The 27,047-nt window shown below is 43.6% G+C and overlaps 1 protein-coding gene across 5 annotated transcripts in view; it reads right to left on the reverse strand.

Moving 5' to 3' along the window:
- Positions 1 to 5,241: 5,241 nt before the first annotated feature.
- EBF1 (EBF transcription factor 1) overlaps positions 5,242 to 27,047 on the reverse strand; it is a 410,418-nt gene continuing 388,612 nt past the window's right edge. For all 5 annotated transcript variants that reach the window (XM_061151851.1, XM_061151850.1, XM_061151849.1 and 2 more), the window contains 5 exons: positions 23,391 to 23,456; positions 21,971 to 22,148; positions 21,109 to 21,288; positions 16,742 to 16,936; positions 5,242 to 8,400 (listed from right to left, as the gene is read on the reverse strand). In XM_061151851.1, the coding sequence (XP_061007834.1) occupies positions 8,369 to 8,400; positions 16,742 to 16,936; positions 21,109 to 21,288; positions 21,971 to 22,148; positions 23,391 to 23,456 (651 nt within the window). In that variant the 3' untranslated portion in view covers positions 5,242 to 8,368. The remainder of the gene's footprint in view (positions 8,401 to 16,741; positions 16,937 to 21,108; positions 21,289 to 21,970; positions 22,149 to 23,390; positions 23,457 to 27,047) is intronic.

The raw sequence follows: 27,047 nt of genomic DNA on the forward strand, positions 1-27,047 counted from the left end.
TGAGGAGCAGGCAGTCTCCTACTCTGTGTGACCTGCAGCTTCCGTGTGGAATACTCTGCACACCCTCCCACCCCTACCAGCTCTACCCTTCTGAAATGAAATGAAACGTTAGTCACTCAGCCGTTTCTGAGTCTGCGATCCCATGGGCTATAGCCTGCCAGGCTGCTCTGTCCGTGAGATTCTCCAGGTAATACTGAAGTTTGTTGCCATTCCCTTCTCCAGGGAATCTTCCTGACCCAGGGGTGGAATCTGGGTCTCCCACATTGTAGGCAGATTCTTTACCATCTGAGCCACCAGGGAAGCCCTGCTGACTGCTTCTCAAATAGGAGTGGACCCATAAATCTTGTTCTATGTGCTCACGGCTCCCTATTCCTGCCCCTCACAGTATAATATGTTCAAACATTATTAATAAGGAAGTGTTTATGGACTTTGCCTTCCCCCAGTTGCCAAAGGGAACCACGTTTGGCCAGTCCAATGTCTTTCCTTCCCCCAGCTCTGCTGAAGAGGAAAGATTTTCTTGCTGGAAGAAAGACAATGCTATGAGAGAAAATAATGCACTGGGGTGGGGGTGGGGTAAAGAGAAAAATCACATCAACTCAGAATAGACTGTTGTCAGATGGATTGAGCCAAGTAGTGTCTGAGTAAGGAGAGTAGGAAAAAGAATGGTAGAAGAAAGAGAATTTTAGCAGGTATTGCTGTGGACTTTACAGTTAGGTTCTTATAATGGCCTTTAAGGTATTTGAATAAGGGATCAGATTTTTTTAAACTGAATGTGGATGTTGACATGTGTGCAGAGACAGAGCCACAGGCTTTTTCAGATATGGTAGGGTCTGTTGTTGCTTAGTCACTAAGTTGTGCCCAACTCTTTTGCAACCCCATGGAGTGTATGTAGCCCACCAGGTTCCTCTGTTCATGGAATTTTCCAGACAAGAATACTGGAGTGAGTTGCCATTTCCTTCTCTAGGGGATCTTTTAGACCCAAGGATCAAACCTGTGTCTCCTGCATCTCCTGCATTGGTAGGTGGATTCCTTACCACTGAGCTGCCAGGGAAACTCTTATATTAGGATTACAGTGGCATTTATCACAGTGTAAAATGATTCTTGTGTGCTTCTTCGCTTCGTATCTGTGTCCTCCTTAGGCGGTAATGAGGGGAAGGAAATGGGTCTATTTAAGACACAGTTAAACCCCAGCCCTTAGCAAAGTGCTTGACACAGAGAAAGTCCTTGGTAAAAATATACTGAATAGACAAATGTGTGAGAGAAGGCATGGCTGATGGTTCTAGTTAATTTTGTCCTGCTCTCCCTCATTTTATGACCGTGACTCCTGGCGGAGTCCCACCCAAATCTATGTTATTGAAAGAATCAGCTTCAATGGAACTCCCTCCTTTTTGTTGACATTTTGTTGACTCTTTGTGGAGTATTGGATTCTCCTTATAACCTAATTCCCTGTGCAATATATTTCCTGCAGAGTCAACTCTCAGGCCTGTGGTTCACTCTAGGGCTCAGAACGTTCCTTCTTAATATAGAATGTGGAAATTATACAATCAGTGGGAAAAAAGTATGCCAAGTAGATAAAAATCAGTCCCACTGTAGCATAACTCTCCAGAGAGAAGAGATAAAACTGCTTGATACTTAAGTTAAAAAAAAAAAAGTAGCAAAGTATTTCCAGTTCCGGGAACTGAATTTCATTCCTAATGTAAATATAGAAACCTCTGGAGAAGAGGATCATACTTGGAAGAGGGAAGGAAAGCAAAGGGAACAGTAGCAAAGGATTTCACTACCAAGCTCCATAGCTTAATAGTAGGAAACAGCCCAAATAGAGAAGTCAACCACTTCTTTAGTAGGGGGTGTCTCAATCAGAAAACTGAGTTTTATCTTGACTTCTCCTCCTCCCCCAATCCCAACATTGCCTCATCACCAAATCCGAGTGGTTTTATCCACTAGATATTTTTAATTGGAGTATGCTTGGCACTTAACATTGTGTAAGTTTAAGGTGTACAACATGTTAATTGCAATGTGATTACCACCTTAGCACTAACACACACCTCCATTGCATCACATAATTATTTCATTTTGTGGTGAGAAAATTTAAGACCTAGTCTCTTAGCAACTTTGAAGTTTGTAATACACTATTGTTGACCACAATCAAATGCTAAACATGTCTAATCCCATCTATTTTCCCCTTTCCCATTCTTCTAGTCCAAGCTATGCATTTTTTGCCTCACCCATGGCAATGCCTCCTAATTGTTCTCTTTCCCCTCTGCCTCTCTCCAATTTGTTCTCTAGGTAGTTATCAGGATACTTATAAAATGCATGTTTGATCCCTTGTTCGCAAAGTTTGACTCCCCATTGTGCATCATTACAGCAAATATCTACTGTAAGACAGATAATGAGAGAATAGAAATGAAGAAGAAAAAAGAGACACCTCTTAGAGAGGACTTGCTCTAAAATGGAGCAGAAGGCTGATGGACAGACTGAGAGCAAAGTGAGGTCTAATCATATTTTCTTTTTCTCTAAGATGAGATAATATGTGTAGGCTGATTAGGTAGTAATAGTGAGGAATAAGAAATTGAGATGTTGGAGGGCAGCATAATCGTTCCAGGAGCAACATTTTTGAGAATGTGATTTGGAGCCTGGGAGGGGAGCCATGGCCATGAGCATGGTGTGCTGGAAAAGGTTTACTGCTCTGGACATCTTTTAAAAATGAACTTTTCGATGAGGGTGTTTTGGCAAGGCAAAAGGAAATTTATTTAAAAAACAAAACAAAACAACAACAACTGATCTGTATATTTAACATTGAACATGGCTACTGTAGGATATGGAGAGTTTTTTCACAATTATATATTCCATTTCCCCACATTCCTATTCCTTTTGATGAATTTAATGTTGTTTTCTCCATATAGCCAGCTCCAGAGGCATCGAGCTTGGCCCTCCATGCCCTGCTTTCCCTTATTTGCCTGGAGAGTCTGTTTACACCATGCATGCAGGCCCTTCCCTGCAGCCTTCCTAACCTAGTACTAGGACATGTGAATAGGACCCTCAAATCAAGCTGGGTAAACATCTCCTTTAGTAACTTGTCTTTTGGCCACAAGTCCCAAACTGACATTCTTGGAGGCCCATGGACTTTCTTTTTTCCCCAATACAGTGTTTAGAAAGCACTATTTTGGGATTAGATGGCAGCATTTAAAAAATGAGAATTTCACACAAAAATAATTCAATAATATTCAAATAATTCAACAATGGCATTCTTGAAAAATGAAAGATGGGCATCACTGGGGCTGCATTCCCATGTGGGGACAACTGCCTGGAGCAAGCGAGGGTTCCTTGTCTGTTTTTTACCCCAGCTCACCCACTTCATGGTTTACCATCACGGTCTCTGTGGTCAGAAGCAGAGCATCGAGTTCATGACCACTGCTTCAGGCCCTACAGACTAGAGCTGTGACTGGTTTGCCTACTGCATCCTAGCGAACCAGTGAAGTGCCAAACAGATAGTAGGTCCTCAGTCTCTGTTCTGAACTGAATTTCCCAGGCTTCTCAGTGACATCTTGCACATCTGCATGCTCTACAGACACAGTCTGTCTGTTCCTGAATGGGCCATGCTTGCATGTGCATACTCAGTCGTGTCCAACTCTCTGTGACCCAGCAGCCTCCTCTGTCCAAGGGATTTCCCAGGCCTGAACTGGAGTCGGTTGCCATTTCCTCCTCCTGAATGGGCCCTGTCTATGCCCAAAGCCTGGGTCCTTATATCTGCCCTCATTTCCTCTGCTTACGGTGCCACCCCACCTGCTTACTTCATCCTTCACATCTCAGCTTAGATGTCCCTCTCTCTGGAAACCTTCCCCAACCCGTCAGGTTAAAACAGATCCCACTGTAATACACTTTCAGAGCATTCTAGACTTTTTCATTGCCCTTATCAGTTTGTTAGTTAGACTTGTATGGTTGCTTAATGTCTCCTTGCCTCACTCGACTATAAAGATCCATGAGGGTAGGATCAGTGTTGATGTGCTTGTTACAGAATCCACCAGGTTTCACCTGGTGCCAGATGAAACCCTCAAGGTCTATGTGAATAAATGAATGCTTCCAGGAAATAGGCCTTAAGGAAAGTAGAAGCCAGTATGTAGCGGTGTGGATGTCTGTCTTATTCTATGGAGCATTATGAGTGTATTGTCCTTAACACTCTAAACTACTCTGAGTATAGATTCCTCTTGTCTGAGATTATGAGTGGCCTAAGGGCAGGGGCCTCTTGTTCCCTTTTTTATCTTCTGTACCTGATACAGAATTCCAAAAAAATGTATATTGAATGACCAAACTAATCAGCATAGATTTCTTTGTAAGATGAGGATGGTGGCTTCTCTGCTTATTAACTTATTCATTACACTCTTTCATCACCTCAGATTGGGCTCTATTCCAGAGCAAAAGTGTATCAGCAATGCCTACCACAAATGATCCTGATGGTGGTTGCAGGATGACCTAGCAGCTCTGGTCATCAAGTTTCTGCTGGTGCGTGGCCTTTTTGCTGAGTTTTTGAGGCATTTTATAAGCATCGTTAAGCTTATCATGTCCAATAATTGTAAAAGTAGAGAAAGCATTGAATGTGCAATTGGACAGACTTATGATGATGATCAAATTAAAGTGAAACAGTTTTACAGGAGTAGGTGCCTAGTGGGTGTTTGTGGAATGTTTGACCCTAGGTAAATTTGTTTTTTTCCAACAGGAAAAATGTCTTATCGACATGGGATTTAAAACTATAGATCATGGAAAGTTCTGTGTTCACACATGCCTCCTCCTCAGTGAGCCAGGGCACATAATTGACCAGAAAGCTCACTGGGATTAATTAGCAGTGGTATGTGAAGAGCTTGGTTCAGACTTGGAGCATGGAGGATGACTTTCCAGCGAGGCCAGATCCTAGATTCATAATTCAGTCACTTCAGGGGGATCTCATTGCTTACCTAGTGTAATCGTTGGGGCTCTTGGCTCAGACCAGGATGGGCATTGTGTGTCCAGCTGCTGCCAGCAGAGGGCAGCAGTACGCTGTGTGTGTTCAATTTGCATTCCAGATTAGCAAATCCCCATGGACTGACAAAGAGGCAAAGTGGGTGTCCCAGGACTACTCTTGCTGCTTTTCTCTGGGTGATAACACTGGACCCATGCCATTGCACACACAGACCTTTTTACATTATGTTGGACTTGGGCTCATCCAAAATAGAGAAATGAATACACAACTAGGAGCTGTCATCACAGACAAGAAGTAACTTTAATTAAATATTGTGAAAGTTGAAAAGTTTTTACAGCTTGAATGTTTGCAAAAAAAAAAAAAAAATTATAACAATCTCTACAGTAGTTAGGTTCTCTAACGATTGAACTGTACAGTGTGTGTCTATTCCAAAAGTCTGATAGGAAGGTGAAAGGTTAGATTTAGAGATGACTTCGTTAAGCTGCATCCTAGTACAATGTGAGGCCAGGGTGTGTTATGCAATCCAGTCATCCAGAAGCTGTATTTTTCCCCCCAAACTGAAATCTTAGTTGAATTCTCTATTTTGTTTTCTTCTTAAAGCCATATTCTGTATTTAGGGGAACATCTTTTATTTGTAAAAGTTCCATGTAGAAGAGAGAGGGTCAGAGGGCCAGAATGACTTTTCATCTAATCAATGTAAATAGAGGCAACAAAACACAAATTATACACATTTTAAAGGCTCTTTGGACTTTCAAGAAAAGTTCTAACCACTACAGTGGCTGACAATGGGTGGCGTCTGTCGCCAGGGTCTGAGCCGGACACCTCACCGGCTTACCCGGGGTCCTTCACAAACAGTTAAGGGGCTCACCAGACAAAATATGGCTTTAAATTGTACACATCTTCAGGCCAGCGCTTACCACACGAATTCAGACAACCTTTCTGAGTACCGAGAAGCAATGTGTCCACTTTGCTTACATTTTCCAGTTTTATTATTATTATTTATCATTATTATTTCTCACCAAGAAAAATCAGCTTTCTTCCCCTCCCTTCCCTCCCGCAACACCCCTCCCCCACCCGCCCCAACCCATAAAAATCGCACTCTGACAGTCTAGTGAAAACCATTGCAAAATCCATATGGGGGCATGCACAGTTGCAGCATTGTTGTAAATTTTCTTGCTCTACTAGAAAAAGTTACATTATCTTAAGGTAACAAAACAGTTCTTTTGTGCTTTTCGATTTCTTTTTTTTTTTTTTTTTCTTTTTTTTTCTTTTTCTTTTTTCTTAGAATGTTAGTGATGACTGACAGTTTTGGTGCACAGTTACAATGTACAAGTGAAATGAATATGATTTGCATTGTTAAGGCATCCAATCTGCTGGTTTATATTTATGTGAAAGACAGAGGAAATATACAAGCAGACTTAGGAAAGAAAGTATGTTCATTGATTTCTATGAAGTTTCTCCCTGGAATTTAATGCACAAAATGCATCACTCCAAAGGGAGAGGTTCCATGCATATTAATAGAGTAAAACAGCATTAGGGTTTTCTTCTGTAAGCTTCCAAAGCAAAGGATACATTTTTTTTAATCTACGGAACTAAATGCTACAAGAATAATATGCTACTATTTTTTGCCATAAATTGGAAAAAACTTCTTAACTTACAAATAATACAAAAATAGACAATGGCTTTTGGGTGAAAATTAAAAAAAAAATGAAGCATGGTTTAAAACAATACTAAAAATAACTATAAATGAAATGTTTAAAAATCACATTGAAACAGCTAACTATAGGTGACCAAACAAATACGCACTTTTCACATAGCAAACATACACAATAAAATAAACTGGGAGTCAGAGGAAAAGGAGGAAGGGGAAAGCAATGTACAAATTCCAAAGATAAATACATTATTTATATGGATATCTTACAAAATCCCCTTTAAAACAAAAAGCCTTTTAATTAATTTTGCAAGTATGTGCAAGCTAAAGGTAGTGAGCTTTTTTTTTTCCTTTGCAAAATATGCAGTAAAATCTTTTTTTATGATATTGAAAACTGTCTTAAGACATTAAAATGTATAAATAGAACAACAACTTTGGCAAAAAATCACAAAAAATCTACAGTATTTATAACTACATACAAAAACACAACAGCAAAGAAAAAATATCAGGCAAATGCATCCTCGGAGCTTTGCTGCATCTTCGCCATTAACTTCTATTGTAAGAACACTTCCCAGATAATGAGAGCAAAAATTCCCATCGAACAGAAAACTGTGTTTTGAGGTCTCAACCTTCTTCTCCTTTCTCCCAGTTTCCTTTTATTCTTGATTCCAAAGCACTTAACCGGTTGTTTCAATCTACTATGTTACAAATAGTAAGGGTCGACCAATAGAGGCGCTATTTCAAATGGGAACTCTGAAAGACCTGCTGTGTTGGAGGATTGGGATGAAGTCAGCATTTAGGACGAGTAAACTTTAACCTTGTAAATGGCGGCGTGTCACTGGGATTTTGGCTTGATAACTAACTGGAGGGAATAACTTGGAATTCTGTGCCTGACCCTGTTCCATGCAGTCTCAAAGGAGATTCTCACACAGTCTGTGTGCCTCCAAGCTCTCGCGAGGCCATCGGCTTCAGAAGAAGTTGACATAAGCAAAAGAGAGAGTGCTATCAGGTTTAAATATGCAGTTTTAACATCTGTCTAGAGGCACTGGATTTTCGAGTAGAAGGGGAAAATGTGATCACTTACATCACTGGTTAACTTTCCAGGCTGCATTTATTTACACAGTTACTTAAGACAACAATACGAAAGGGAGAAATAAGCTTGCACTGCTAAGGGGTGGCATGTTAAGTTAGATACTGGAAATGCACTGTCCGAGTAACTACCACTTGATATGCTTTAAGGCGCAGAAGCCGACCCTTAGTTTCCTAAAAAATCTAACTGGCATTCCTATTCTGTCCCATACAAGCTTTTTTTTTTCTTTTTTTTTTTTAAACTTTTTTGTAAATATCACCACTTCATTCTCCTTTTACACAGCTTTAAAAACATCATAAATTAAAACATGGAGTCTTATTTATAGTGTCCCTTGTATACAGCTTTACGGTTTATAAAAGACAAGTGATTGCAGAGTTAAGCTTAAAAAAAAGAGAGAGAGAAAGAAAAAGTGGATTTGCTTCTATCAACACAGAATAAATATATCCCCCCAAGGATGCGGGAGGTACAACTGTAACCAACACCCTGCGTTAGCAGATCCCTTCCAATTTCAGTATTTGCAAGGTCGGTGATATTGTTTGTTTAAAAATCTGCAGTTATTGTGATTCCTCTTAAAAAGGCCTGAGTTAAAAGTTCCACTCTGGGACTTGTATCAGATTACTCTCTGTAGCAGAATCCAACCTCTTCATTAATAAAATTCTTCAAGGCAATTCTTTCACATGGGAGGAACAATCATGCCAGATATTGCTGTGGAAAGAGAAGACAAGAGTCAGTGGCTTGTGTGTCCAAACTTCCTACTGAGAAAAAAGATGGGGGGAAAAAAAACACCCACACACCACCATGTTCGTTGAACATTAGCCACAAATGAGTTTTCTCATCTTCCCTGGAATTTTTAACTAGAAAAAATACACGTACTTTATTAAGAATGTAGTGTTATCAGTGAATGTATGTGTCTTTAACAGACGATTCTAAACGTCCCTCCAAATCTGATTTCAATTTTAAGACATAACTGGCAAGTCAGAGTTTGAATACTGCTGGGAAAGTTAGAGCCCCATCACTTGCAAAAGAGTGGGAATTTTCAATTTGTCACTCTTTTTTCCCCTTGCTTTCACTTCCAAAATATAAAATGAAAAACTGGTCCACCATAACAGCCAGCAATTGCTACAAAAAACCGTGGCTCTGCCTGTGTCCTGTATTAGCATGAGAGCTGAGCGCTGAGGACCAGAGCGGCGATTTGAGCGCCTCCCCTTCAGTCCTCAGGCCTGGGGTGAGCAGCAGCCAGCTCCAGGAGATGTCATTCCTGGGGGACAAGGCGGGAGGGTGTCCCCTGTCCCTCTGCTGCGGTCAAGGTTTCTGCAACAGTCTGACCACGTCTCTAGAAAACTTTAGCCTGGGAAAGCTGAAGGAGATCCTAGGCAAAGCTGTGTGGGAGAATTAAAAATCTTGCAAAGCATTGTTAGGAGGCCTCACACAGTTGTAGTGAAAGAGCATGGAATCCCACAGGCCCACATTCCACCTCTTTTCTGTTTGCTGAGTAAGTCCCCCAGAGGTGCTTGCTTGCTTGCTTGCTTGCGTGCATGCTCAGTCGTGTCTGATTCTTTGAGACCCCATGGACTGTAGCCCACTGGGTTCCACTGTCCATGGGATTTTCCTTTTCCACCCAGAGTTATTTACTTGTCTCCATGAACCTCTCTGCCTTCTCGGCTAGGAATGGGGTATATTTGCTAGGGCCGTGATACTGTTAGAGTTGTGGGAGATTTAAATGCAGTGACCAATAGGAAGTGCTTAGTCCTGATAAGCTCCTAGTGAAGACCTAATAGAGTTGGGCTCCTATTAACTTCTGCTGCTAAGTGAGCTGTGTGACCTAGTGCAAACCGCTGAACTTTTCTGGGCTGTGTTTCCTTATATCAACTAGGTACTGTCCAACATGGAACACTTCACTTGATGGGTATAAGGAATAAAGGGACACGTGCAGAGTTCAGGATGGCAACTTTGAAATATGTGGAGATGAAGGCAGTGCTTACATTAGAAGCAAGAGGCAGCCATCTTTGGCTTTCAGCGATGGCTTAGCATCCTGTCAGGTAGAGAAAGGAAGTCATTGCTTTCTTTTTGTTGGCAATTCTAAATTTAAATTAATGTCCTTGTCAGTGGTGACTGCATCTAGGAAGTGACCCTCTAAATTTCCCAGCTCTCATGTCTGCAAGAATGGGCTTTTTTAAAGTGAGCCCCAAAGCCTTCAGTAGACACGGGAAGGCCAGGTGAGGCTCTGAGAGCTGTGGGCCCCACAAAGCCTCTGCTTCCCCTCCCCCACCCCCTGATATTTTTGATTCAATTTTTTAAAAAGCATTTTGCCAAACACTTTTTCCGTTAATTTTTAAACCCATCTGTATTCACAAGGAAATTTAATCCACATGTTTCTGATTCATTTACACGTAAATCATCCAAATGTTGTTTTGCAAGAGCCATTCTGCAGTCCAAAAGCTCCTAGAGTCTTTTTTGTAAGTCCTCATAAGCCATTTTTCTTAGAAACAGGAAGTGTCTCTTGCCAAATGAGGCCAATTTAAACTCCCAATGATTTGGGATCCCTTGGAAATGCAGTGCGCCCCTAAGATGCAAGTGAGCCCTAGATTTCGACTGACACAGGAAGCTGGGTATTTCAATCCAAGCCTTGAGAATTCAAGATGCTATAGCTCCAAAGGCAAGGAGGATGGACTGGGAAAGCGGGTCTTTGCAGAGTGAGAGCTCAGCATGGTGCTGCCTCCCTAAGGATCTTTTCTTCCAGGCTGAAGGTAGGTCCATGCACCTTTACTAAAAGGCAGACCTTCCCAAGGGAGTGCTAAGGCCTCTGGCAAAAGAGTGTCTCCTTACGCCTTCTGCCAAAATCTAGCCTGTATGCCCAGCAGTCTCCTAGAGCAGAGCCTGATCACCAGGCAGTTTCCATATGATACAAAGCAAAAGGGAAAGTGGACAAAATTCCTGCTAATTTGGGTCGGTGGACATAGTCAAAATGTATGAATAGGGTCCTAAAAACATCAGGATTTTTAAAAAAATTCTAGATGACCAGAATTAAAAAAAAAAAAAAACTACTCAGTGTTCTGATACCTGAATCATGTGTTAAATCAATAAGATGAAACTTTTATTACGACCACATTAAAAGCTATAAAGCAAAGCTAACTAACATGCTGCCAGTCCAGAGCTAACAGTGTTTCTTGGTCTGGGACCCAGGGGTTAAAAACTCCAGCACGTCAAGAGCCCAGGCTGGCATCCTAAGTGAGCCAGGTTCCCGCTGTGGGGACTGAGGTGGCTCAGCCAGAGTTAGGCCTTCTGTAGCGTGAGTGGCACTTAATGCTGCCACGTGAGAATGCCTACACATAACCACCACATGTTCCGAACTACTTCCAGAGAAGGTGGAGAGGTGAAGTCTCTAAAACATAAAATAGCCCAGTTTATATGTGTTAGCAAAAAGTTAAAATCAAAGCCAAATAAACAAACCGTCTGGGGGTGTCTAGGGGTAACTGTGGTCTGTCCCCACTTTCTTCCTTCTCCTTCATTGGCCCTCAGATTCCTCTGAGGGTCTAATGGAAGCCAGGGAACCTCTGTCCAAGAAGAAGGCTCGGAGATGCTTACACCCAGAATTTTGCACATAACATCGGGGGTTACTGCTCCCTAAATCTCTTCCATCACTTTCTAAACTCCAGATGCAGAACCCTTATTGATGAGTAAATTTTGGGCAAGGAGTCCCGTTTGTGGCCTCTGGGTTTAGGCACTCTAAAGAGGCCTTTTAATAAAGAAACCTCATCGCATGACTGCGGGGAAGCTCCGGGGATATTAGAAGCTGTTTTTCTTGTGTCTGTGCCGTAATCCTCAAGATTACTTATGTGGGTGAGATGGATGGGTGTTTGAGGCTTAGAATGTTCCAGAAATGCTGCTGGCACACGGACTTGCCCAAGTGGGGCCCATGAAGATTTCCATGAGGACACGACACCCCCACACTCTCTCAGAGTAACGTGTGCCAGGGCATCACAAGACCGAAGTGGCTCTGCCATCCCCCCTGGCAGCTGGGTGATCACGTTCCCTGACAGAAGCTCAGAAAACTACTGGCTTCAGAGGCAATGCACCTTTTGATTGGATAAGAACAAAGACAAAATGGAAAGTTTTGCTGAGCTGGGAGAAATCTGGAGTAAGAGGATGGAATGTGATCTTCCTCGAACCACCGCATGTGTAAGGATGCGGAGCTAATCGGGAACAGGATGAGGGGACAAGCTTGCACAAACTCAACATGTGCGTCAAGCAGAAGACAATTCCAGGAGATGTGCTACCAGACTGTGGAGAGCTGGGTGGGACCGGCCAGCCTCTGCTCCAGCGAGGTGGAGAAAGGGGAGAAAAGCACTATGTGGGTACGATTTCTGTGAAATGACTCTGGCCTTTTAATTTTTCACTGCCAAGACTGTCTGGAACATAGGGTTTAAAATCCCTACCTTGGGGGCAGGTCCAATGACATGGTGACAGCATTCTGGGGGCTGCCTATCTTTGAATGAAATCCTTTGGGGCCCAGAATTAGAATCCATGCTTCATGGGCCCAGCTTTAGGAGAAGCGAAAGCATGTCTCCAGGACTATAACTGAGCATATGAGGTAACTCAAGTCTTGGCCTCTGAAAACAGACACACTTAAGGAGTCTAAGATCAGGACTGGCCAATGACATCTTGATAAGAATGGAAGGAGATTTCTCTGTGTTATCTTTAAATCCAAAATATGTCTAAATTTTACATAGTTTTTCATAGGATGTTCACTGGTCCTAATGGGCCAATAAGTGCAGTGAACTAAGAAGGAGACTCTCTTCTGTTTAGCTGCAGGGTGTCTTAGAGCCTTTAGTTAAACTTGCATGCATTGTGACTCCAAGATAGTAAGCACCATTTTCGAGGTTTGTTTGACTATAACCATTTCTTTCTTTTTTTAAAACAGAACATCTTATGAGACTCCAGAAATACTGAGATAGATAAGAGTTTGTCCTACAGATGTCTCGGGCAAATGGTACACTGTCAAAGGTTTTACCTACCTGGGAGAGAAAACCAACTGGAGTCACAGGAGAAACTGCCAATTCTAAAATATAAGAATGGCGCTCCTGACTCCCAGGTAAGGACTTCCTTGGTACCCTTTCTCCCTGCCTCTTGGTACCTGTGCTCTAGGGGGGTACCTGGCTTAGTGGCTACCATGCAGGACTCTGGCTCAGGTTATCCTTAAACCTTCTGCTTAAAATGCCTCCCCCCTCACCTCATCTCCCTGGGCCTGAATCCTACCTGCCCCTCATCCAAGGTCCAGTTCAAAGTCAACCTTCTCCACGAGGCTGGTCTGAACTCTCCCTAATTTTTCCCTCGTCTGAACTTCCACAGCTGGTTGCCCAGTGGTTTGAATATAACCATTTAGTTTAACATAGGGGCTTTCCTGATGGCTCAGATGGTAAAGAATCCACCTGTAATGCCGAAGTTGCAGGAGACACAAGTTCAATCCCTGGGTTGGTAAGACACCCTGGAGGAGGGCATGGCAACCCACTCCACTGTTCTTGCCAGGAGAATCCCATGGACAGAGGAGCCTGGTGGGCTACAGTCCATGGGGTCACAGAGAGTCAGACACGACAGAGCAACTAACGCTTTCATACTTACATAATAGTCAGTCGGGCTGGGACTTAACCCCAGTCTCCCCTGATGTGCTAGTCCTATAACTCTGGATGAGCCTTCTCAGCTCTGTCTCAGTTTCTGCATCTGTATAATGGGGACAGTAAACAGCCTATATCTCAGGCTGGTTGGGAGGAACACACGAGACAGTGAAGAAGACAGGCTGGGAAGAAGACCTCCCACATTAGTGGCTCTGACCATTGTCATCACCATCATGTGAGACCACAATGTGTATCTGTTGAGGAATAAATGTGTGCTGTCACCAGAGGAGGCTGAGAAAGGGCTGCTAAGGAAACAGATCTCTAAGTAGTTGGTTTAAAAAAAAAAAAAAAAAGAATGACGGACAATTAGCAGAGTGGTAGCTGGAGGTAAATAGACCTTTAAAACACTTAAACAGCCTAACTGTGCCACCTCTAATCTTGCTTATATGGTCAATTTGCTCAACCAACTCTTCCTCCGTCACTTGCCCTGTCTTAATGATCACAATTCTAAACAAGGTGGGTCCAAATGAAACAGCTGTTACTGTAACAATGACAAAGAGGAGGAGAATACCACACTTCAGAGATTCTCCTCCTCAATTCTCTAGCCTAGCTGTCTTTTTAAAATTTTTAATAGAAGTGGAATTTAGAAAGCTGAAGATGAGGTACTTCTTAGGTTTTGGGTCTAGGAGCCCACTGTCAGAATATTACTTTTCCCAGAAGCCAAGGCCCCGGGCAAGAGACCCCTGAAAACAGTGGTGCACTGCACCCACATCTGCAGGGAAAGCATGCAGAGGACAGACGTGCAGCCCCGGCCGGGTGGGCCCTGCCTGCTGAGTGGATGGTGGGAGCAGAGTGGGCGGGGAGGAGGAGAGCTTCCTGGAAGTTGGTGTCAGTTACTGTGACTTTAATTTCTCTCCTCATACCTCCTCGGCTGCCATCACTCCGAAACCAAGGACCTTTGGTGCATAACAGAATTCGTAACACAAAAACCACCAGGACCCACGCTCAACCAGAAGGGAAGGGCAGTGTCATCCACAGCAGCAAGGTGAGCACAAGCAAGCCGGGAGCTTTACACCCCAGAGCCTCCCGCTGTGCGCTAGGCAGGGGTGGAGAGGTGGGGACGCTGCAGGTCGGAAGCGGGAGGCAGGCTCTGCACTTTTGGGATCTGTGCAGGCTGGGTTAGAAACGCTCCAGGGGTGACAAATGCACACACTTACTATGTGGCCCTGTCTTGATGCCACCTCATCATTACTTAAGTACACACACACATACACATACCTTACACCATTAGAAGTTCCCTTAATCCAGGAGGTTCTAAAATTCGGGCTGAGTTCCTCCTTTCAGACCCTACCTGTTCCCTCCATGATCCACACAGCATGAAAAAACCTTTGGCCTCACCAAAGGGCTGCCCACTTCAGTCACTGACCCTCCAAGAGCCATGGGTCTTTTCTTCTCACATGCCACCCCCTCCATGGCTGATTACAAACCCCATTATACCCACTTCCTGACGTCAAGTCTATGATTAACAAGGGCTGTGACTGGCAGCTCAGAAATGGTAGATTTCTGCTTTCCATACATTTTTATCCTTATTTAAACCCATTATAAGTTATGTTCACTTAGGCATTACATCCTCAGTTTGCCAGCTGGAGGTGTAGTCAGGGTGACAGAGCATTATTTTTAGCTGAAAAAGATACTTGCATGAATGGGCGGCTCCCCTTTAGGGTGTGGGCATTTCCTATCACGAACAGTATTGCCTGAACTGTCATTCCAGAGTCTGAGTATCTTCCTCCTCCCTCTAAGAAGATGGCTTCGCTGGGCCCTGTTTCAGGGGTGGGCACGGGCACTCCCCTTGCCTGTGCTGGGCAGACTGGCCAGCAGGGCTCTGAGCAGTGCTCAGCAGAGCCCTCCTGGAGTCAGAAAGGCACAGGCAGGAGGAGCTCGGGTTCAGGAGTCACCCAGAGGGTTCGGTTTTGGCTCCATCACTACTAGATACGTGACCCTGAGCAAACTGGGCCTTCGTTTCCCCACCTATATAACAGGAATAGTACTGCCCTTATGGAGTCTTTGAGAGAATGGATGTAAGTTTACATCAGTACAAAGTACGCATACAGACGTATAAATAAACAGACAATAAGAAACAAGACGGCCTGCTTGACCGCTCTCAACCTCCATGGCTGAGCTGTCAGTGACGATGGGCAAGCCGGCCACTGAAAGGAAGGTCCTGTGGGGCGCTGGGTTGGGGCACAGATCCTCAGGGTTTATTTTCATCCCCTCTGTTTCTGCCTATGCCTCTTGGCAGGTGTTTACTCTCCTGATGCCTGAATTTTACCCTCTCTACAATGGAGACCATAACTGTCCTTGTGTTTCATCAGGAAGTTGAGAGGATCAAATAAGCTAAAGCAGGCACAGTGCTTAGCACTGGTCAGTGCTCAAAGAATGGCAACTGATGATTTTATTGATCTTACTTCCCTGCCAGCTGCCTTAGGAATCCTGGATGCATCCTGTTTACCCACTCTGAGTAGTACAGTGCTTGGAAGATAGAGCAGGAGATAGAACTTTTGAGCTTGAGTTTGAAGCCGGCCTCTGCCACATACCATTGTCTCCAGTCAAGCCATTCCCTAACCTCACTAGTCTTTTGCTTTCTCGTCTATAAAATCTGAGTACCAATCCCACAGTCCCACTGTGGGAAAGAAAAGAGGCCATGCAGCTCAGTACCCCAATTCAGTGCCAGCACTTAAGGAGAAGGTAAGAAACAGTAGACCCATTTTAAAAGGTTCCTTTTTTATCAATGAATAGAAAGGTCCCCTAAAATCTTGGTGACTCTTATTTTCCAGATTCCATGAGGGGGAGGAAATCAAACAATTTTAATATGAACCAGGGTCCTCCAGTGGCACTTTGGGCTTTCTGGTTCCCAGTAGTAGTAAGCTTTGAGTGTTTGGTCTAAGATGTTGTAACCTCAGGGCCCTGACTGGGCTGTCACACCCCCTCCCCAAGATCAGCCCCACACGTGTTCATGCTGACACAGGCAACAGGAAGGGAACCTACTTCAGGAGAAGGCCAGTCCTGGGAGAGACCCTGCAGTGGAGAACTTGCTAGAGTCCACAAAAGACTGATCTGATTATGGCGACCACAGGGAATGAGAGAGGAAAGAGAAATGACATTAGTAAGTGGCGACAGTATTTTTCAAGGAAATCTAGGGCCTGAGCAGAACTGCTGGAGTTGGAAGAACTGCTCAGGCAACTCCAGCAGAGGAGGGATATGGGGGGCCTGGGGCCAGGTCCGACAAGGGCGAACACACAGGAACAGAAGAGCTGAGGGTGGACAGGGGCAGGCAAGCCCAAGGTCGAGCCCTGGGCAGCAGCGCGTCTGCTGCAGGCCCTGGGAAGGTGAGTCAGGGCGCATCTGGTTGGCCCCGGCTGGGGCATGGGGCTTACCTTGCAGACTGTTCCCGTTGGTGCTGGTGCAGGTGGGAGGTGGGGAGGTCTGGGGTCTGACGACAGGTGCAAAAGCACTCTTCTGTTTCACGGCCGAGACCATGTTGGCTGGTGAGAAGGAGAAGATGCCAGAGGAGCTGCTGCAATTGGAGGGGAGGCTTGTGGAGGAGGCCATGGTGGGGCTGGATGGCACAACTAAGGGGCAAGGGGAAAAGAAAAATCAGCGCTTCTCCCAGTATCCTGACACACAGCCTCTCAGCTCCCACCCTGACACCCAGCCCGCTCAGGCCACCCTTCTAGCAGGAGCCTTCCCTGAACGCTCAGGGTCTTGTCAGCTTTCATCATTTGGTACCTGGCACGTGTTTCCTTTCGTCGGTGGTGACCGTGGTCTTTTGTGTGTTTATTGTAGGCCGACTATGTGCCAGGCAGTATGCCAGAGCATCTCAGGCCAGGAGGCAAGAGTATTCTTACAAAGGGAATAGTGTCACATAATAGCTTCGACAGTAAGTACGGCCCACTCTGGGGAGTCGGGGAAGGGAAACCAAAGAAGGTTTCATGGAGGAGGTGTCAAAGGAAGTATTTCAGGTAGGCCTATACTGAGGTTCTAGCAAAGGATCTGGGGATACAAGAGGCAGGAGGTGGCCTGACTGGGAGGGTGTGGTCACTCGTGGAAGGAGAGGTATGAGGAAGAAGAGTGAGTTGAAGGCAATGCCAGGGTTCTAGTTTAAGGCACTGATGCATGGATAGCTCACACACAGGGTGTGTCCGCTGTCTTCCCATGAAGCTACTACAGCTCCCCGAGGTGTACGTGTATGCGGGTCAGTCATGTCTGACTCTTCAGGACCCCGTGGACTGTAGCCTACCAGGCTCCTCTGCCCATGGGGGTTTCCCAGGCAGGAACAGGCCATTTCCTCCTCCAGGGGATCCTCCTGTGGCAGGGACTGAACTGGAATCTTGAGTCTCCTGCATTGGCAGGTGGAGTCTTTACCCCTGAGCCACCTGGGAAGCCCTCTTGAAGGATATATCTCCATGTTCCACAACACAGATAGAGGTAGGTAGGAGGCCAGATGGATAAATAATCCACCACGTGCTTTCTGAGTGACTAATGAGGGACTACAAGTCAAAGTTCCAAATCCTCTCTACCTCCTGGGGAACTGTACAGAGATGCATGTGTGTGAGCTAATAAGCAGCAGGATCGGAGCTTTATGTAAATACTCACAGTCTGGGAGTGGTGGGGACGTGGATTATCAATGACAGGAGATCTCTGGTGACTCAGAGAGAGAGACAACCTAGCTGCTTGGGGGATATGAAAGAGTGTGAGTGATGCAGGTCCTCTCCACCTGGCCTTTCATCTTTCACTAGTTGCTAGTCATCTCAGGCCACTTTAGGAAGTAGATATTGTACACACGAAAGCCCTCTACACTCAGGACTTAGGGCCATCACACACCCACCTTCCATTTCCTCTGTACCCCAGGGAAAAGTATGAGTTCTGTGCGATGATTTTCAGGCACTTAATTCAAATTCTAGGTACTTCCTCCTCACTGCATTATTTTCCACAGTATGTAATACACATTCTATATTGCTTTGTCACCTGCAGGAATCTTGACATCTTTTCCATCTATGTCAGTAGCCAAGCAAGCTTCAGTTGGGACCTATTACATCCTTTTTAAACCTGAGCAAACCGAGCGAGTCGAGACTCAGAAAATAGTCCAGGGACTGGCCCCCGTGAGTGAACTGAAAGGTGAGCCCTGGAACCACAACCCAGCGCAGGGCTCTGTCTACAAGGCTGCCCTGCAAAGCACACCGATCACCAGGGGACAGGGCCCTTCCCAGGAGCACACCACAGTCCAACTCCCTGAGTAAGTGGCCTCCCCCTCAACCTCCCGACTTTGGAAACTTAGGGAAGAGCTTATCAAGTCAGTCACAGACAGCAGTTGCCATCAGGGGGAAATGACCTCTTCTAATCAGCCCTCAGCACTACACAACCCAAATGCACTGGATGTTTTATGGAGCAGAACAGGGAGCCACCATCCTCAGGATTTTCACAAACATTTTCTAAACTGTACTTTTTCTTTTAATGAGACCAGCATTTTTATACATCTCTTAGGATTTGTAAATGTGAAAATGCGCTCAATAATAACACCCATTTAAATTGCAAAACTCCTGCACTGGAGGTTTGATTTTTAAATATTCGTAGACTTGAAATCCTGCTGGTTCACTGAGGAAGGCAATTAATCTCCTTGGCAAATGCGATCATTATGTGTATTTAGAGGTGGGGAGTTTGAGGGGGGCCTTAACAGAGGAAGGGGTGAAATATAGTCAAGCAGTTCCATTTGTTATAACATTATTAGTTATCAGCCACCACACCAGAAAGGGTGTTCACCAGTGGAAACGTCTTATTTTATTTTTTATTCTGTTTGGAATTTTTCAACATGAGTGGTTTATGAATAATTAAATATTGTGGAGGCAAAAATTCAAATCAGCTGGGCTTTTTGTTTATTGTTTTATTTGCATTTATGCAGATAAAACCGTCCCATCTGAGAGCCTATTTGAGAATTTAATACTATATTTGTGAGCACTGAGAAAATCAATTAATGGAAATTAAATGTTGGAAGTTTCACAGTCTGACAGATGCAATCTCAGGCTCAGGTCGCTGGGTGTCTGCACAGGCTTAGGAAGACAGGGCAATCCAAGGCCCTAAATTGAATTGCTACCATATAGCAATTAGGTTATTGATTTAATTAAGAATGCCACCTTTTAATTTTCAGGTCATGATTGAAACCTTTTCTGATTGAGTAGAAACGAGAACACTGAAATGATAGATTTGTGAGAAACAATCTTTTGATGAATCAAAATCTAATGTGAAACTGGCCCCAAACATTGATGCTTCAGCAGACAGATGTAATATATGCAGATTATTAGAGAGAATTTTAAATGTACAACAAGCTGCTGATTCCAAACAGATCGAGTAGATATAAAGAAATACAGAGGTTTAGCTCACACTGAGCCTACAAATTCAGCCGAAAGGTAAATGGCACTAAGTATTGCTTTCGGAAGTTAACTTCTTGCAAAGGCCAAGAATGACCTTTCCTCTTTCAACAGCCTAGCACACTCTGCATTTCCACTGTCAGAGAAAGCATCATTTTCAGTATTTTTAGCTGAGACTCTCATTTTTTAAAAAATCATACCATTCTCTCATTTAACAACACAGTTTCTATCAGCTCACAAAATTCTCAGAGCTTAGAATTATTATACACCAGAAGAGCCACGCACACTGTCCAAGCCAAGATGAACTTGGTTTTCTATGTAAAAATCCTCAGAGGGCAATTGAGAGACTGGAGACACAGCTCATGACATTTTGTATGTAAAGACGCCAGTTCCCTGAGGTTCTTTATACGCAATCGAAACACTGCACACCCCTCTCCCCACCCCACCCCCCCACCCCCCCGCCAAAAAAAACCCCTTTAACCTCAGCTTCTTTAAGACAGGGACAAGGCACAAAAGAACAATTTCTTGTATATGTTTTTTCATCATGCCAAATTTTTGGGAAAAATAAAGTGTGTTTTTTGGTTTGAATGTTTGTTTTTCTTTGTACATATTAAACACAAGGGGAAAAAAATCTAAACATTAAAAGAATAAAGGAGAGGGACTTCCCTGGTGGCCTAGTGGCTAAGACTGTATGCTCCCAATGCAGGGGGCCCACGTTCGATCTCTGGTCAGGGAACTAGATCCTACATGCCGCAACTAACACCCAGTGCAGCCAATTAAATAAATATTTTTTTTTAAATAAATATCTTTAAAAATAAAAGATTTTAAGGTTTAGATAGTCATTACCATGCTAAACTACTAGCACCACTTAACATTATCATTCTATCATTATGATTATTACCGAGATTTACTGACTGCATCTCCCATGGGCTGAGCTTTAGGACAAGCTTACTACATGCATTCTTTTATCCAAGTCTCACAACTGTGTGGGAGGGAGAGTGGCTTCCTTCCCCATTTTACAGATGAGAAAACTGAGGTTTAGAAAGGAGATGAACCTGCTCAGGGCCACAGTCAGTGACTGGTAGAAGAGTCAGACCCAGCTCCATCTGACTGGAAGGAAGCCTGGGATCTCACAATGACCTCACGTTGCTACTTTGGTTGCAGGCAAGCTCTGCTAGAGAGACAGGGGAGAATGATGAGCAAGGAGGGCAGAGATTCCTGCTGGAGACAGTGCTGCCTTGGGTCCCATCACCTGGGTCCACGCCTGGCCGGGCGGGTTCCTCAGAGCGGGCAGACCTGCACAATGAGCCAACACAGCACACTGCCCAGGTTTTGGAGCAGAAAACGTGCAGAAACACAGGACACATGTCCTTACTTACTGGCGTAGGGCGAGTTGGCAGCTGAGCCGTTGAGGAAGGTAGGGGAGCCGCCCAAATTGGACATGGCAGCGGTGCCGTATCCATTCATACTCGTGGTGACCGAGTTATAGTTGGTCTGCTGGGGGGTGGTGCTCGGCACATACCCGTGTGGTGACACGCTGCTTGAGTTGCGGGTGAAACCTGAGAGGCGGGGGCGAAAGCAAGGATGAGGGTGGCATTCAGGTGGGTGGTGGGCCTGGGAGGCTGGGGGAAAGGAGGTCTCTGTCTCTTGCCCCCTCACCACATCCCGAAGGGAAGGGGCCGAGTGATTCATGGGTGGGTTGATGGTGCTAGCTCTGTGATTAAAATGGGAAGCGAGCGAAAGACACATTTCTCAGGAGATCATAAATACTTAGCAGGCCCGTGAGAAGTGGCAACGCAGGACCTATAAATTATCATTTTGGAACAGAAATAAATCCCAATCCGAGAGATGTACCCTGGAGGTAACAGGTTCCTACTCCCTGGGTGAGGGTGATAGGCTCTGGCCCCTCCAGAACTTTAATTCCAACCCTCTTTGGGACCTGTCATTCATGGTTTACAGTGAAAAGTCAAATGCAGAGATGGCTAAATGCATGGATACTTTCTAGCACCCCCACACCAGATAACCAAACATGATGGCTAGAACCAGAAGTCTACAATAATACCTAATACACACAGACCTGGGAATCTCCCTTTTTATGAGGGGGTAAAAAAAAGAATTTTAAAAAATGAACACTTTTGCGTCAAATAAATGGGGAGGGGTAGCTTGAGGTTGGGAAGGGGCAAGGAAATCAGCGGGAGTGGCGGGGGGGGGGGGGGGGGGGGACAAGGGCGGGCTCCTGACCCTGATTGGTGGCCTGCGATGCCTCGGAGACATTCACGGCCAGTTGTCCACTGAAGGAGTTCACGCCCATCATTCCCGCATGGACAGAGGTGTTCGTGAGGGCCGGGAGCTGGCTGTGGTTGCGAGGGACACTGTACAGAGCCTCTGCGATGTCAGCCGCTCTCTTCAGAATAATCTCCTGAAAAGTAACAGGAACATCCCGTTTAACTGCCCCAGTCACATTTCCGGGAGTACCACATCCCAAGTGTTTACTGCAGGCTGCACTCAGGGCTTTCCATGATTAGCTGCACTAACTTCTGCAACCTTTTCAGCAAACCTGTGTGTTCAGTCTCATCATCATCAAGCCCATACCTCAGATGGGCCAACTGAGGCTGAGAGAGGTGAAGACCTCATCTAAGGACACTTACCTCCTTAAGGCGGAGAAGGCAATGGCACCCCACTCCAGTACTCTTGCCTGGAAAATCCCATGGACGGAGGAGCCTGGTAGGCTGCAGTCCGTGGGGTCGCTGCGTTGGACACAACTGAGTGACTTCACTTTCACTTTTCACTCTCATGCATTGGAGAAGGAAATGGCAACCCACTCCAGTGTTCTTGCCTGGAGAATCCCAGGGACGGGGGAGCCTGGGGGGCTGCTGTCTATGGGGTCGCACAGAGTCAGACACGACTGAAGCGACTTAGCAGCAGTAGCAGCAGCAACCTCCTTAAGGACAGAGCTGGGCTGCATAACTCTATATGACTTTGACAGCCCATTAACTCAGCCAATCCTCCATACTACCTCGGGGACAGCAACCTGGGGCTTCCCTTCCCCACCAGTAACACAGAAAACTCTGGGGTCACTCTCTCTCACACACACACGTGCACCCTGCATCTCATCTCCCTGGATGAAGTTAAGGGAAGGTTTACATGACAACCTGTGTCCTTAAGTATTAGGGCTGTGTCCCTCGGACACTGACCAATTCAAGTGACACAAGAAAGGAAGGATTATCTCAGACTTGTAGTTTCCTGAGCAAGTTGAATCAGAAACATGGAGTTGCTCTATGAAACAAGCAGACAATGTTCAGGCCCTGTTACACTTTTCAGGAGAAGAAATTAAGCCCCTCTTTTCCTCCTAAATTTTCTCGAAAACCTGAGAGGAATAAAATTGAGCACCAGTAACTCTCTTCTTCAATGATGAACTATATTCCCACAGGAGATTCCTTTTAAATGAAGTACCTTTTCTCATAAGAAAAATTATTCCCTAGAAAAGGCAATAAAAGATTTACAAAAGAACAGAGAACTGAATGGCTTTGCAACATGTTAGGCCTGAATGACTTATACTCTGAACTTAGGAGAGAGCTTTTGTAATTTTCATGCTTTTTCATTCTAACAAGGACTCGGAGCTTCAGCTGAATGTGGAAGGTTCGAGACCCAGCACGCTCACCTGGTTGTTGTGTGGCATCCCATAGAGTGCTTCTACCAGATCTGCAGCCCTTTTGAGTATCACTTCCTGTCGAGGAGAAAAGCAGATACAGTCCTCTGAGTGAAAGCAGGATGTCATTATCTTTTCACATGATCATGTTCTATTTTCCCTCTCACCATCCTTTGCCAACACACTGCTTTAAAAGCAGTGGGTTTGGGGAACCCCAGAGTGGTGTTAAATCACCAATTTATCCCTGTTCATATACACACTTAATCGAGTCAAAAGGTGAGCATCATTGGTACTGCAAGATAAAATACATCACTCAATAGTCTGCCATAAGCACGATAAAGCACTCATATGTTTATTGCTGAATACAATTGCAAGGTCATTTACTAGATTACTACAATCGATGTCAGTTGGTGCATGTTATGAATCCCTAAGATGTGTTTATTTTGCACTTAATTGCTTATTCCAGGAACCATGACCTTATCAGACAGGTCATTTTCAAGAGATTTCCAATCAGTCTTCAGCTAGTAAGAAGCATGTGGCATTAGACTCCTCTTGTATATATCTCCCTTGTGTGGCAGAGTCATGAGATCACGGGGTGATGTGCTGTTTTGTCAGAGGTTCTTACAAAAGAATTCTCCTGCCCCCAGAAGCTCCCTCTGCACCAATTTTCATGACTGGCAGAGTCTGCTTCTTTTATAGCAATTCTTTGCTATTTCAGAATTGTTTGTCATTTTCCCCAATTGCTCATTCATCCTCCTCCTAGGTGTTATGCTCTGCTGTTCACTCCAGTTGAAGAAAAAATGTCTCCTTTCATTTAGGTGGACTTCCATATTTAGCTAGCATGCGTGTTTCTAATAATGTAGGGCACTCTACAAAAATATGTGTGGTGGTAATTTTTTTCATTCTAACCACAAGAAATTGTTCCTTTATTCAGCCCCAATTTTCTAAAGATTCATTTATACTGCAATGTGAGAAGAAAAGCTAAGCTTGATATATATAAAATGGAGGTTTATCAGAGAACCAAACATGAAGGCATGGTATGATTATCAGAGGTGATTTGCAAAAAGATATGTTTACATTATTATTTTTTTTTTTTTTTTGCTGTGGGTAAAGTTTCAAAAAGAAGTTTAACTTTAAACATTTTACACAATAGATTTCTGCATGGAGAAGCAGTGCTGTTCAATTTTCACATACTGCAGACACTGATCACAAAATAGGGATATAATTACATTCATTTTGCTGTCACCATAGCCTCTTCAAAAATTCTTGAACAACTCTTGAAATGACAAGCTTTTAGATACATATTAGCATTTTTCAATTTTAAATTCTCTATAATATAAGATAAAATAGTTGTCATACTGCAGTAACTACTTATGACATACATAATGTCCTAAATTCAAAAATGAGAGAGAGGGGTTTTCAGTTCTCAATAAACATTTATGCGTGCCTTAAGCTGCTGCTATACCCCATTTACAAAACAGTTCTGTTATTTTTCAGATAAGGAGTGGAAAACATTATATAATCAATGGGGTTTGAATCAATCCATCTGAAATAATTTCTTTATTTTTTAATGCAAGCTACAAGATAACCTACCACATTTTTGTTTGCAGTGCTGTCTGACCATAGCAGTTAATAATTTACTATGGTGTGGGCACAGTAAACCCCATCCCCAGATCAAATTCAGCCCGTACTGCTTTCATTAAAACCTCACGGCTTTATCTGGCTCTTAGAAAAGATTAGAACAAAACAGGATCAAGTTACTTTATATACTAAAAGTTGACTTTTGTGGGTCTATATTCATTTATTTCTTCAAATGAATATTTATGTCAGTGTTTGGGCTTGGCAAAGAAGGTATTTTTCTTTCTTCTTATTTTAGGGAAAAAAATACAAGACTCCTATTTGTCAAAAGCAAGACGAGGTGCAGTTAGAACCTGCATTTGTGAACTTCAATCTTGGAACAGTATCATTGAGGATTTAAAGCAGTGCTTATTTTAATTAATTTCACAGGACCAGGGAGGAGGCAGTTCCAATAAACTCCAGTATCTTTGAAGTTCTTGTACCTGAAAAATTCCAATTATCAGGGTAGGCTATATATTTTTAAACTGATATATTTTTGGTGATAACAGGTTTTGATGACATAATTCACTTGTTTCTTTTTCTCCTTACTCAATGCCCAGAGCTCTCATCAGCATTCAATCCCCTGAAAGTGAAACATGTGAACCTCACTTCCTAGAGTTGCCTCCTCCTTCAGTCCATGGAGCCAGGACACGCTTTCCACTAGGCACATTGCTGTAGTTCAGTCAGCAGCCCAGCATTGCTTCAGACCAGCAGTCTTGAGGACAGTGATCCCAATGTCATGTCCTGAAAGTGACTCTCTTAAATGGTATCTTGCCTATTTTAAAGTATCCTTCATCGTGGTATCAACTTTGGGGCTTAAGGGGGAGACGGCTTTTGGCTCAGCTTGGCCAATGTGATTCAGCTTCTATTAGTTATTTCTGCAAATGGGAAGGAGAAAGGAAATGTCTGGGTCCTTTTGGAGTTAGTGCAGCGAACCTGCAAGGTGCTTGGATTTCGGTGACCAGAAAATTGCTCTCACCTCCAAGTCATTAGGCTCCCAGTGAACTAGCCCCCAAGCGTGTTTGTGTTGGGGATCTAATATATTGCCTTTCAATCAGAGCTGAGAACCACTGAACACACAGACAGAACATGACGAGCAGGTCAGGAAAGCAATAAAGATTTTACAGAGCTGTCCAAGGTGCTAAATTTACTCAATAATGGGTTTGGCACCATAGTGTTAACCTCTCATTTACTACCAGTTTGAGGGACTAAATTGAAGTAGCTGACTTCATTTACCTTGAAATGTATATTTTATGACATTATGTAAGTAGATTGAAAGGGCACTGCAGTTTTAACAATTTAAAGGCTAAAGCATGTTTAAGATGAAACTTGAATATTTATTGTATATTGCACTTAAAGTATATAGAATGTTAAAATGTATTGATTAAATTTGTAAAAGGCATTATAAAAATGACAGGTAGTATAAAAGATGTATGCCTTTTAAAATCAAATTGATAGTATATGCTATCTCTTCGGTGGTCACAAGTGTAATTTTTTTGCAGTTTTATATGGTAATTTGAAAAATCTGTAATTTCACATTAGGAAATAATTGAGCCTGTGATATTAAAAAAAAGAGAGAAATTTCCCATAAGGGGAAGAGCTGGATGTTTCATATAATCTTTTGTCTCTGAAATTGTTCCTAAAGTCTTATTTTTTGTGACATCATATAAGGATCCTTCCATTCTAATATGCAATTTTAATATTTCTGAAAAGAAAGAGCATTTGACTAGTACTAATATCTAATTTTTCAAAGCATTTATTTGTCAGGAGAGATTTTCTCCTCTCTTCTTAATGTTTAAAATGACTCCCTGCTTGCAGTTTAAAACATGAGGGTAGAGATTAGACTTTTCCAAGATAATTAATCCTATCCTTGGATTAAAAAAATAACATATCCCATTGAGCAATTAAGAAGACAAATACTAGTACCCGAAATATTGAAAAGCCCCAGCATCTCCTTATAGAGGTAATGCTTATTCTCCAACCTATATCCTGAGTCAGACTATTTTTCTTTTCATAAGTTTGGACTTATTCTCAAAGACATAGAAAATGTTT

Source organism: Dama dama, chromosome 9 (assembly GCF_033118175.1).
Source record: "Dama dama isolate Ldn47 chromosome 9, ASM3311817v1, whole genome shotgun sequence".
NCBI lineage: Eukaryota > Metazoa > Chordata > Mammalia > Artiodactyla > Cervidae > Dama > Dama dama.